The 13449-nt window shown below is 52.1% G+C and overlaps 1 protein-coding gene across 3 annotated transcripts in view; it reads right to left on the bottom strand.

Annotated features, from left to right (window-relative positions):
• Positions 1-1022: 1022 nt before the first annotated feature.
• Positions 1023-13449, bottom strand: part of SLC6A13 (solute carrier family 6 member 13) — a 29355-nt gene continuing 16928 nt past the window's right edge. For 2 of the 3 annotated variants that reach the window (XM_058853082.1, XM_058853079.1), the window contains exons 8-15: positions 8771-8874; positions 6023-6147; positions 5397-5509; positions 5119-5256; positions 3989-4091; positions 3273-3373; positions 2675-2845; positions 1023-1523 (exon numbers count right to left, since the gene is read on the bottom strand). In XM_058853082.1, the coding sequence (XP_058709065.1) occupies positions 1404-1523; positions 2675-2845; positions 3273-3373; positions 3989-4091; positions 5119-5256; positions 5397-5509; positions 6023-6147; positions 8771-8874 (975 nt within the window). In that variant the 3' untranslated portion in view covers positions 1023-1403. The remainder of the gene's footprint in view (positions 1524-2674; positions 2846-3272; positions 3374-3988; positions 4092-5118; positions 5257-5396; positions 5510-6022; positions 6148-8770; positions 8875-13449) is intronic. The other variant, XM_058853083.1, reaches the window with a different exon arrangement.

Genomic DNA, 13449 nt, shown 5'->3' with positions numbered 1-13449 from the left:
TCGTGCCGCAGCTGGGAGCGGCGTTCCGGGATGCCCGTTCCAGATGTGCCCGTGGGAGGCAGATGTTCCCAGCGCACAGCTGCCCAGGGGAGCGGCCGGGGACGAGGAGGGCCGGTCACCGTGCCCGGTGTCCCGGTGTCCCGGTGTCCCGGTGTCCCGGTGTCCCCGTGTCCCCGTGTCCCGGTGTCCCGGTGTCCCGCACCAAGGCTGGGGACCTGGGGCCACCTTGTGGCTAATGGCGCGGCTTGCGCTAATTCGCTTTAATTCGCTTTAATTCGCTTTAATTCGCTTTAATTGGCGTCTTGCTCTGGCCGCGGCAGCAGGAGCCTTGGCCGTGGCGTGGTGCCCCTGTGTGCTTCGGGCAGCTGAGCGCCTCCGGCTGCTGCCTCAGCCCTGTCCGGGCTCCAGCTTCCTCAGGCTTTCCTGGGAGCCATCCAGCTTCCCAGGGTTACGTGTCCTCTGGCTGCCCTCCTCGGATGCTGGGGCTACAGCACTTAAAACAAAGGCTCTTTGAGTTTTATTTCTTTTACCCAAACAGCCTGGAAGCCAGGGGCCCTATTTGTTGACATAACATGCAGATTCCGTTTCCACCACTCAGCCCTTCTTCCATTCCCAGGAAAACCAAAATGACTGGCTCCAGAGCACCTGGAAGGTGGTCAAGACACAGACCTGCAGAGGTGAGGGAGAGTTTCCCATGATCTCTCACTTGTGAGAAGAAAACACAAATCCACATACTCCTCTCAGACCCCAGGAGCAGCCCAGTGACTCACACAGATGACTTCTGTCTGAGAGCTGGCAGTGGCTCCAGCAGAAGTTGGCATTGCACTCTTCACCAGGGTACCCCAGGCCCATCACTTAGGAGGAGCCACTGAACCACTGCTCCCTGTTTTCCTTCCTCTCTGGCCACCTTCCCATATCCCTGTGCCAGCACAACAGAGATCCAGACCTGGATGCCCAGCACATCTCACCTAACATGCTGCTGGACACCAGTGGGACAAAATAGAGACAGAGCAGATCGAGTCAGGAAAAACACAGATTTAATGGAATGAATGGAGAAGCTCCCCAAGTCCACAATGGAGCCACAGCTCTGAGACTCTGACACTCTTTACTGCAGGGTCAGTCCTTCCTTTCTGCCCACCAGAAGCCTGGCAATGCTCAGGAACACTGGTGCTTGATGTGTCCCTTCAGAGCTCTCTCCAGGGAGAGAATTAAGGTGCATTGCTAACTCCACACAGACCATCTCCATGGCAGCCTCTTCCTCAGCCCTTCAAATCTTCCAGGGAAGGGAGCTCAGCCCAGAAATCCCTCTCTTCTTGGCGAGTGAAGAATCCTTGTGTTATCCAACAGGTGGCAAAGGCTGTACAGAAACCATCCTGGGGGAGGGAGGGAGAGCCATGCCGGTCCTAGCAATGAGACTCGAGCTCTGTCAGCATCAGGAGGCCAGCTCTGGAGGGGGGAAGGGGCTGCTCTGTGCCCGGCCTGGAAGGCAAGTCCTCAAGTGGGCAGGTGAGTTGGCGAAACCTCTGGAAGGCAAAGACAGGCACTAAACAGCTGCAAAGACAAAAAGTGACCTGGGCTCTCCCCCACCAGCCCTGTGTTTCATTCAGCCAGCCAGGCCCAGCTGCAGATCTGGTCCATAAATGCCAGAGATGTCCAAAATAAGAACAGTCAGTACTTCAGAAACTGAGGGGATAAACTCAGTCTTCCAGCCACTTGTCCCAAGAGAGGCACTGAACACATGAGAATGTAACACAGGGATAATGAAGGAAAGCTCTGTCCTCCATTTGCCCCAGAGCAGGGTTAGAACACAGTCTGAAGGAAGGCTGGTGACCGAGTGCCTCCAGGCAGTGCCCTCCATCAGCACAGAGCCTGTGCACACAGGGCTGCCTTCCACTGGGACAAGTTCAGGACAAGTTCATGACAAGTTTACTCTCACACCACACCACGCTGTGCAGCCTTGCCATGCCCCTGCAGCTGTTCCCACTCCTGCCTGTCTGTGCTGGACACAGGGGTCAGGGGCCCATTGCTGTCACAACCCATTCTTGAACACGTGCAGGAGGCAGGGAGTGAGCGGGACCCTGGGGGTTTGGGGCTGTTTGTGAAACCTCACCCTGAAATCACGAGCTGTGGCAGGGATGGGATGCTTATCTGCAGCCTGGTTTTTCAGCTCCCTGCCCCTGCAGTGTATTAAAAGGCAACCAGTAATGCATCACTCTGGAAGCAGGAGAGAGCCAGAGCACTAAAACTGAGGGGACCTCCAGATTCCCTGTGATTCCTGCATTCCAGCTCTATGGCCTCAACACAGACTGGTGAACTCACTGATCATAATGCTCAGGGGATCTGGAGCTTTCTCAGAGCAAGTCCTCAAGGCTCAGTTAAGGGCAGCATGGAGATCATCTTTATTCTCTCCATCTAATGACCTTTTTCCTGGTGGTACTTGCCAAGAGACAGAAGAAATTAAAAAAAGGGTACCACGAGGCAGCAGCCAGATTGGAGCAGCCCTCCAGCAAGGCAGAACTTTAAATAACAGGTCTGATATAGCAATTAACTCATTTAATTGATTTATTCTTGGCTCCTTGCTAATCAACCTGCAACATGCAGATGATTCTGCTGCAGGGCTGGAGCTCAACACAGAAGCACAGCCCATGCCCCGATCCCAGAGCACCAACCTCACCTCTCTGAGGGAGCCTTTGATAGTGGAGAGTTTGTAGATGATCCAGAGAGGGATGCACACCATGGAGGAGAGGGCCAGCAGCCAGCCCAGGGTGTCTCCCCACCACGGGTACACGTACTTCTTGTTGTACGTCAGCGGGGTGTATTTGATCAAAGAAAACAGGAAGGTTGCCTGGCAAGGTGAAAGAGACCAGGAAAAAAAAGAGAAAGAAAATCAACACCATGAGCAAAGAGAGGTCTTCGTGGTGAGTACACATCTGCACAGAGACTCGTGGTAAAAAGGAGCACCTCAGGGCAGCAGCAGAGGAGACTTCCATTAAGCAGGGTTTGCTGGGACAGCCCCCAAGGGCAACGCCCCTCATGGCATCAAGGAGCTTGTCCCACCAGCAAACAGCTCTGTCACAGCTTAGCCTCTCTGTTGCTGAGTCCCACACCCAGCCCCCAGAGCTACAAGCACCACCAACAAAAGGCTCCATAGTCCAGGCCACACAAACCCCTGTACATATGCACATCCCTCTGTATTTATGTGGGTGTCTGTATCTCAGAGGCCCCCAGTCTCCCATCTTCCTCCCCAAGCTCTTCCTCCTGTGTGTCCTCACCATGCAAACCGCAGGGGTGATGAAAAGCCAGCAGTATTTGATGGTGGGCCACGGCCGGTAGCCGATCATATCTTCAATGTTATCATAGAAACGCTCAGCACCTGCAGAAGAGGGCGAGGATGGGACCCCTCACTGCCCCCAGGGAAGGAGGGCAGCAGGGTCTGGGTGTCCAGGGTCCTGCTTCACCACTCTTGAGGTGCAGCAGCCTCAGTGTAGCCAACAGTCGGGTCAGGGAGCTCCTCAGGAGCGTGGCCAGCTTCGGTCCTTGTCCTGGACTAACTTCCTATCCCCCAAACAGCTCAGCAGGTCAGCAGGGCCATCCCCTCAGCATCTCCAAGGCTAGCACCTCAGCCCAGGTTTTACCCATACCTGCTGACTGTCAAGACTGAGAGAGGGCTCTCAAAAATGTCTGAGTCTCAAGCCCTCTGAACAGAGGCTGAGAAGAGATTTTTCAGACAGCTCCAATTCCCCAAAGAAGGAGGTCTCAAAAGAGGGAACACATAGAAACAAGCAGGGGATATCTGCCAAGCAGATCCCCCAGGGCACTCCTGTGAGGAAGTCCCTGCCAGTTGTGTCCAGGGGCACCAAAGCAAAGGTTTAGATTCTGCCTTGCATTGCCAAGCAATTACCAAGCTGAGCTAAGGACCGGCATTTTGAGGATGAAGCAGACAAGAGCGTGAGGGGCCAGAGCTGTGGCCCCGCTGGTTGATACTCACCATAGACCCAGGCGATGCAGAGAGTCTCAAAGATGGCCACAAAGAGCAGGCACATGCCACTGGCAGCATAGTAATCAAAGAGCTGGAAGACATACATCCCACCCTGGGAAGGCCCAAGTGGGCAGCAAGGTGAGAGACAGGGGAGAGGAATCAGGCAAAGAGCCAGAGCAGGAAACAAACCCAGTGTCATCCCCGGAGCTGGAGGCATCTCCCTTTCTGGGACAGGGTTTCAGCCTGACAGAGACATGCAGCCACCCTGCTGCTCTCAGGAGTCTCTGCAGCCCTGCATTTCAATGTAAGGCAGCACAGCAGATGGAAACTGACTGACAGAGATTGTGGGGATGCTTTGGGAGAAGACAAAACCTAGGCAGCTCTTGTGGCTGGAAGTCAGGATGGAAAACCCCTTTAAGATACGCAATCCATCTGACTGACTTCAAAGCCCCAATTTGCAGAAGGAAATAACTGCATGCAGCCTGGTGTTCTCACTGCCCAGGTGTGCAGGGCTGTCTGCAAAACAGGCCTGTGGGTAAGTCCAGGCACAATGTTGCATGTACAATATCAAAACTTTTCCAACAGTTATGCCCAAATGAGAACAGAAAGTGCCAAGAGCATTCTGACAGCATCAATCCACACACATGTATTGTTAGGCAGAGTTAAGGGTTTTAAACAAGAACAGTTTAGCTCCCAGGCAATTAATCACAAGGATAATACAGATGATATCAGTATAATAGATAAGGGGTGGACTCAGGCCTGATGAGTTTCCTTATAGCAAGTGTTCCTGTAGCTCCATTCAGGAGGAAAGAGAAGGACAAGGGCACTCCCCTTCCCATGCAACAGACTACAGCTGTAAAGGTTAGGTCTGTGGCAAGATAAATTTATAACCAAGACACAGGCTGTCCAGAGCTCCAGCTATCAGTCATGGCAGGAGAAGTACCAGGACTGTGACTGGCACAAGGGGTAAGGGCTGGGAGAATGTGAATGGCATGAGAAGGGCAGGGCAGCCTCCTGAAGGCCCAGGGCAGCAGGATGGGAATCAGCAGCAAGCTCTCGGCCCCAGTGTAGACCTCACCACCCCCCAGCTCCCACTCTGTCCTGTCAAGCACCATGCAGGTGGTCAGAGCCCCAAATACCTCTGTGAGCATCACCAAGCCAACCAGGTAGGAGAGGACGGAGACCAGCAGGATGAGGCTCTCGCGGCGGTTCTTCTTGCGGAAGATGGTGGGGTACATGTCCACAAGAGCCGTCACAAGGCTCTCCACGCAGACAAACTGCAAAAAGCACAGATCCCACCTCTGTCAGCCCATCAGCTTCCCAGCCCCACTGGCTCCCCCTCAGCCAAGTTGAAGCCTGTCCTGAAGAGACAGCGGATTTTGTCTGGTAGGGAATCGCTCTGCCCCCACAGCTTTACCTGGCTGTCCAGTCCCAGCAAAACAACCATCAGGAAGAAGAAGCACGCCCAGAGCGGGGAGAAGGGCAGCATGACCACAGCCCGAGGGTAGGCGATGAATGCCAGGCCAGGCCCTGCAGGGAGAAGGGCTTTGAGAGCGCAGCACGGCTGCTTCAGAGGCAGCCACCCAGCCAGGGCACAGCCAATGCAACCTCTCGCCGCAGGAGAACCCGTGCTGTGCATGAACTCGGGCTCCTGGAGCAGGGAAGGAGAAGCAGGAGGGGAGGTAAGGGGACACAGAAACCTCTGCCTGCTTCACTGTTGCAGGGCTGGGAGCCGGGGGAAGCCTCTGAGCCCAGGGAGCACAGCACAAGGCTGGGCATGTGCCGTGCAGTCACCCCAGCACCCTCCCCAGAGGAGACAGCAGCTGCCTAACCCCAGCCCTCACCCTTAGAGACAGCTTGTATTAGGCTCAAACCACAGCTACTGCATCGCAGTTCTTCATGGGTGTGCACTCATTTGCTCTCACTTCTCCCTTTTGGGGGCAGAGAGCAGGGGATGGGAACCTGCAGCTGCAGGCATGCCCCGGTCACTGGGGGCTCAAGTGGCAGCACCCCACAGCCCCATCCCAGCAGGGCTCCACTCACCTGACTCGGCCACCTCGGCGATGGGCACGCCCTGCTCCTGTGCCATGAAGCCCAGGATGGAGAAGATGGCAAAGCCAGCCACAAAGCTGGTGCCGCTGTTGAGGAAGCACAGTGCCACACAGTCCCTGGGAGAAGGGGGAAAAGCATCAGTGGGTATGGCCCACACCAGGGCAGCACCTGCTTCTCTGCCCCAGCCACTGTGTCTCTCCCAACACAGCTGCAGCTTGACCCAGCACCGGCAGCTGCAGAAAGATGCCCCAGGCTGGACAGCACAGCAGGACTGCCCCAAGGGCAGCCTTGTCCAAGGACAGCATAAAGATGTATTGCTCACCCAAGCTCCTTGCTGGTGAGATAGTCTTCCCCCACATCTAAATGCCAGGGATTTTTTCTGGTTTTTTCCTCTCTCTCCCCTGGTCCCTCCTGTAGCAGCATGTAACAGTTTATTTTTGTCTGAGAAGGGAACATGTTTTTTTTTTTCCTTAATAGATTTCTCAGACCAGTTACAATCTTCTGGGCTCTCAGCACTACTAGGTATCTCCTGGTCTTTGCATTATGAGAAAAAGATAATCACAGCCATCCAATTTATTTTCTCTAGTCTATTCCCTTTTGTCTCTGTTTCATCTCATTCTCATCCATCAACACTTTAAACTGAACATCTCTTATCTATCCAATTCCTTTCCACGCTTGAGTCTCCCTAGTCCCCTTGTGACTGCAACCCTGGGGACAACAATAACATTTGCAGCAACATTCTGAGATATTCTGAACCAAACTGAGTGCACCCCTTCTGGCATTTCATGGCCTGCTCTGACTTTATTAAATGCTACTCTGCAAATCCAGTGTGATTTTTCTGTACCAGTCTTCTGTTACATAGTATTTCTGGGGCTTTGTGCTCCTGCTTGCATGTTAACTAGGTCAGAGCCCCTGCATCATACAAATTCAACTTATTCCTTCCAAAGCACAGTTCTTTGCATTGTCAAGGGCTGCACAGCACCCAGCACCATTGCTCTGCCTTTGCATTTGGTTTCTAAGGCACAGTGAATATCCCAGCTGGAAAGGAAGACCACATTCCACCAATCCCAGCTACCCAATGGGAAGCCCAAGACAGAACATCATTTCTCCAGTTGCTATAAATTTCCTACTCTCCACTCAAATGATATTCTCAGTAATTTGATACAAATTCTCACATGTTTCAAATAGTTCCTCCTCCTTCCTGGTGTTTCTCCCTCTTTCCCCTGGATGTATCCATGACAGGTCACACCCTCCTTGGAAAGGCGTGGGCTGGAAGGTGTTCTCCCATTATCTGGAAGGTGGGAAGGGGTGTCATAGTAGAGAGTAAAATGAGGGGATGGTCAGATCAAAGAGATCTCTGCAGATTTACACCTGAAAGGAAGCCAGGAAAACCTAGAGAATTCCCTTGCTGTTGCAGGAAACGAGAAATGGTCGATCCTGTTTGATGCCATCTTGGACCACTGCCAGATGAACAATGGTTTCTACTGCCTACATGATTTTCCAGGTCACCAAAGGTTACACCTGGTGCAACAAAGTGGGGCACCATGCTGATGTCTCTGTCCCCTGCTAAATCCTCATTCTGTCTTCTTACCCAAACTAAGCCTGTAGAGCACAGGAGTGACTCATTAAAGCTGGGTCCGTGCCTGTTTAAGGCCAGTCAAAGGTTTGACACCAGAACTAAAGAGCAGCGTTCCTAGAAAAGCCAAATGGCAACAGGGTAACAGCACAGCACCATGTGCACACAGAGCTCTCTCCCCTCTCCACAGCAACTCCCAGCTGCAGTCACAGGAGCTCCTTACAACCCTGCTGCTGAGCAGCCTGTCATCATCTCCATCTTACGTATTAGACTGGGGATGCAAAGAGCTAATGTCCAAGGACATGTTGAAGGCAAGAAACAGATCCATTATCTCTTCTTTTCCTGCAGCTTTTTCTCTCAAAACTGAATCTGGGTGAAGGGACATGAAAAGAAACAGGCAACCTAGCCCAGCTGCTGTTGGAGAGGCAGCCCTGCAGCAGGAATGAACTCCTAAGGTGAAGAAAGATGCAAAGCAAGGATCATGTAGCCAGGGGTGTGCCTGGACCTCTGATGGCAACAACCACAATTCTGAATTTAAAAGATGGGGGGAGAAGCCAGTGCCAGGAGCAACCCAATCAGCAGAGAAAGTGTGGGAAGAGAGATGGCCTCTTCTCACATGAGCTTTTTAACCCTGGGGATGGATACACCTGCAGCAAAATGAGTTTCTTTTCAGTGGACCACTTTAAACCAGCAGCCTGATTCTATCTGGCAACCTGGTCCATTTCTGTTCCCACAGTCCAGCAGGCAATAAACAGAAGTCTCATCTGCAGGCTCATAGGTAACCATGGACAGCACACAGGAGCCCAGAGCACTGACAGCTGTGCCAGTCACTGGCTCCAAATGGATCAAAGAAGGATAAATCACAAGGTGATTCCCCTGCGGCTGCTCGTGCACACAAATATTAAGGGAGGATGTAGTGTGGGCTGGGGTCACAAAGCTAGTGAAGAGGATCTAACTTTGCAGAGTGTGGAAGAGGGGACAGACAGACAATTCCCATGAGTATAAAGCACAGAGAACTGGATTTGGGGAGAAAACACCTAGAAAGAGTTTTCCTGTGTTTTCCTATGCCTTGAGTAGAAACAGAAACCACAACACTTCCAAAGGCCAGCAGCCCCCAGCAGATCCCTGATGCTGAGGGAGGGAAGGCTCAAGGCAGCAGTTACCTGTAGCAGTTGTTGTGGTATTTGTTATAGCTGCCCAGAGCCGTCAGGCATCCCAGGCAGATTGCATACGAGAAGAAGATTTGAGTGCCTGCATCCATCCAGACCTGCAAGGGAGATGCAAACATAGGTGAGAAGAGAAGGCCAGCACAGACACTGCACAGATGGGAGGAGGCAGAGCCCAAAGGCTGATGTAAGGCACCAGAAAGGCCAGGATCAGAGGCCAGCAGGACCCTGCATTGAAACAAGCCTTTTCTAGAGGCAGGTTGGACAGTGCCAGGAATTTCAGTGCTCACTGAGGCACCAGGGGCGCTAGGAGTGCCAAAGGGAAGGGAGACATCAGGAGCCTCATTCACCAAATCACATAGAGCTCTTCATCCCCACCTCTCTCTTTCTTTGACAAATCTGCAGCACCCTGTGACACTCAGGAGCCTTCCAGCAAGAGGATGAACACTTTCCATGAGAGCTGAAGGAGCCCTCTGCCACCAGAGGAAGGGCACTTGGTTTGGGCAAGCCTCGTCTCCCGCTGGCCAGCACAGGTGCACAGCTTGAGGTGGTGGCCCTTCCCTCCAAGACCTAAGGTAAAGACTCCAAAACTTCAGGGAAATTCAGCTGGGGAGGAATGCTAGAAATAGACAGAGCTGATTGCAAAAGACAGCTCCTAAAAGAACATACAAGAACACTGTTATTCCCATGAGGCCCTTTGCTCTCACTGTCAATAACACATCCAGGGCTCTAAGGCTGACATTTGTCAATGCCAAATTTCATCTCAAAGCCTAGCTGTGTGCAGCCACCAATTCAGCCACTGTCACTGCCTTCTGCAGACAACAGCAAGAGCAGGAGCCAACGGTGAGGAATGAAGCAATGACAAAGGTTATTAAATAAACCTCTGTTCTCTAAGATCTTCTTTTCCTAGGGGTTTTATAAAGCAGAGATAAGACAATCATTCAACTAGTGCTGAAGGGTAGTCACATTCTCAAGACAAAAGAAAAGCAGAAATAAAGTATTGCTGGGACAACTTTATGAGGAAAGTCTCCAATTGACTCTCCTCTCCCAGAGTGGCAGTGCCAGTAAGCCCTCAGACAAACACCAGCCTTGCCTCAGAGCCCCTCTAAGAAGAACAGGAGCCAAGGAAAAGCACCACAGTGATTCCCACAGGTTTGGATGGCTTCAAATCACACCTGCATCTGTCAGCCAAGCCCTCATGTCCTGAGGCAATGGCAGCTGGGCAGCACCTGCCCAACCACCCCCATTGCTCAGGCCACCCTTACCAATGCATGCTCCTGCCTTTCCCCTCTTGAACTGGCCAAAGTACAACCATGTGGTGAGAGGTTTCATTTCATATTTACTTCTCCTCCTTCCCGGGCTGATGGGCCCTATGAAGGCACGTTACAATCCCATGAACTGCCATTTTCCTGGAAGGAGTTCTGGATTTAGCTCAAGGCACAGATGCACAGAATAAATCCTCTCCCTGCCCACTGCTGCAAACCCCAGCAGGGAGAGAAGGCGAGGTGCTGCTAGGGCTAGCTTTGGTGAAACTGCTCTCTCTGACTGTTCTGTCTCACATTGTACTCCACAACTTTCACTTAAGTCCATGGAAACCCTGGACTCTGGGTTTCAGATCAAACAGGGAATGAGATGAAATCTCTGAGTTGTAGGATGGGAAGGGACAGGTGACGAGATGGGACTGGAACAACTAATTCGAGGCACTGGGAAGTCAAGAAAGTAATTTACCTCAGTGCATTTTACTCTTTTTGGAGATGAATGGGAAGATGGGTTTAGAGAGAAAGGTATTAATTTTTTCAGTTCAAAAATAGTAGAAAAAGATCAAAGCTCTTTTTAAAATTGATTCCTGAAGCATCAGTGTGCTCATGGGCAGTAAGGGCACAGCTTTCATTTTGCAGCTAAGTTTTAGGCACAGCAAGGCACCAAGGTGAGCTGGACCAGCAGACACTTTTGCATCAATAATTTAAACATCTTTGCACAGATTGGGATCAAATGCTTTGTTAGGTTTGCTTTTTATTTTGCTGTTCATTGCTAGAGCTCGTTTGCCATCAAATTTGAGCTCAAAACACACAGTCTCATGAGGTTTGTAGCTCTTGTAGTTTAATTTTTCAAGATAACAAGATTTTTGCCGTTAAACTTCCTACCCCACACTTGTCATAATTTTAGAGTCAGTTGATGCTTTTCAATCAGATTTAACAGTTTTCAGAAGCCTCAAGGATATCAACTACCTATGAATTGCACAACAGTTAGGGAATGAGAAAAAGACAGGAACTCAGGGTCCCCACTGAGCAGAAAGCTAGAGGGAAGAAGAGTCAACCAGTGTTAAATATCACCTAAATCACACAAGCAAAGGAGAAATACCCCTCAGGCAGGAAAGGAACTGGTGATTTACCAGCCATGGTGGAAGCCAAACATCAAGAGGCCAAGCTTCATTAGCTGTGTGGCTTACGAGGTGGCTCATTTCTAAAATGCAGTGATAACCCCGAGTGTGTAGCAGAGACCAGCATGGGGTCTGTGGGCTGCTCACTTCCCTGCCTGCTCTGCCCAGTCTCACACCCCTGGGGTGTACACCTGGCACCCAAAGGGATGTATTTAGGGAATACAGGACCTGCCTCAGCATATGCTCCCGTAAGCAGGGCAGCCTGTGGCTGAAACTGTAAATAAAGCTAAGCTTGACTTGCAGAGCTTATGATCCTACTTAGCACAACTGTGAACACCAGCTCAGGCTGCCTGCACATTATTTCATGCATTAAAAGGTCACTGCAGCTCTTGGGCCAAAGACAAGAGACATCTACAAACTTCCCAGTTTCCTTGCAATTCCCAAATTGCTTGGGGGTCAAAGGACTGCCACAGGACTTATGCCATGTGTGCTCCTGATCCACTGGTGATGTGGTCAAGCAGCAGCAGCGAGTCCCAGGACTGTGGGGTCACTGGGAGTGGAAGGGATCCAGCCTCCTCCAGCCTCCCAGCAGCAGCAGCACTGCCCATCCAGACCCACTGGGCTCATGTGGACCACTCACTTCAGCACACAGCCACTCAAACCCTTCCTCCCCAGCCTGCTGCCTGAGCTCGTTTCTCTCCCTGCAGTGACTCAGAGAAATGGTTTTTTCAGCTGTTCTCAGACCACTCTCACTAAAAGGCCTTGCAGGGTTAGGCAGGGCTCTCTTTCCACTGCAGATAAAAGCATCCTGCTGTTCTCTGGCCGTTGCTCCCAAAGAGACTGGTAAAGTTTATCCTGTTCGGATTTTGCTGGAATATTGGCAGCATGGGTATTTTGATTTCATTATTGTCTGCATTTTCCTAAGCCATCCGGTTTATTTAATTCCTAATTCAATTTATTTGAACATGTTGTTCGCTCCAGTTTGCAATAGCCTCCCACTCTGTTTTTAGCCAAAACCTTTACACCTGAGCTGCAGTTATCCAAGATGGTTATGGCCATTCCTTCGTCCCTTAATTTTCTCAGCAATATTCACTTTATTACATGTACTGGAATTTAATAGCTCCCAATACTGAAACAGATCCTTCCTTAGGAAGTTCTCAGAAGACCCTTTTGGAGCAAAATGTTACTGAAGCCCGCTGGATGCCATACATCAGATATAGGTGGCATGCTGAGAAGCACCCAGCTGTCCCCATCAGCCAGCAGAGACAGCACAGCACGGAGTGGGTCCGTGCTGTGTGCAGGGTCACGCTTGGTGTAACACAGAGAGCAAAAACCAGCCATGTCTTGGGCTGCAGTTCAAGCAGAATTTCTTTGGCTCACGATATCACGACATCACGAGTCAGCCCGTGGCTGGCACTGCCCATCAGCCACGCACTGCAGCACACAAACACATCCCTGCCTCAGGAAGGGAGATGGTGACTCCTAAGGTTTTACTCCGCCAGACTCCCAGGGCAGCATTTCCTGACGTTCCCCTTTACCCAGCCCAAAGATGCAGCCCATGTCCCACCCGAGGCTGTGCTGCACAGCCAGGGCAATGCTTCCCCATCCCCGTCCATCCCAGCAGGGAGAGACAGCGGATGGGGCACTGACATTCGCCAGGTGTTCCTGTTTCCTCTGCCCATCCAACAGCCGGGCCAGCCTCGTGTTCCCAATCTGAGCCCATGTGCTCGGGCAGCGCTCCTGGGAACGGGGGCTTTGTTCCCCGGTTATCTCCCTGTGCCCCACAATGCCAACGCTGCCCTGGCGCTATCCCCACACCTCAGCACGGACACCTCGGGACCTGGAGGGACCTGGAGGGACCTGGAGGGACATTTTGCACCCGGGAGGGCCCTCCCCAGCTGGGGTTACTTTAAAGTACTTTAAAGTTACTTTAAAAGGGTTTGTTTCTGGTTTGTGCCGAGGGGCGCAGCTGCCTGCACCGGGGAGCAGCAGAGGGACGAGCAGCGCTCCGAGAGCCGCTCCCTGTGCTCTGGGCAGCCTTTAGGCCTTTCTGGTGCTTTCTGCTGCTTGCGGGCAGACAGACAGACAGACACACAGACAGACAGACAGACAGCTTTATTCCCTCCTGCCGTGCCAGCGCTGAGCTCAGGCCCAGCAGGGCCGCACGGCCGGGCCCCGTGGCAGCAGGGCTGGGAACAGGCATGGAGCAAGGAACCGGGGGGAGCCGGCTAAGGTAAATACAGCTGTGCTTCTCCCCCCAGGGATGCGGAGCTGCAGCCGGGCGGAGCAGGGGACT

The sequence above is a fragment of the Poecile atricapillus genome, chromosome 18 (genome assembly GCF_030490865.1).
Source record: "Poecile atricapillus isolate bPoeAtr1 chromosome 18, bPoeAtr1.hap1, whole genome shotgun sequence".
Taxonomy (NCBI): Eukaryota; Metazoa; Chordata; class Aves; order Passeriformes; family Paridae; genus Poecile; species Poecile atricapillus.
This window is presented reverse-complemented; position numbering and strand designations above follow the sequence as displayed.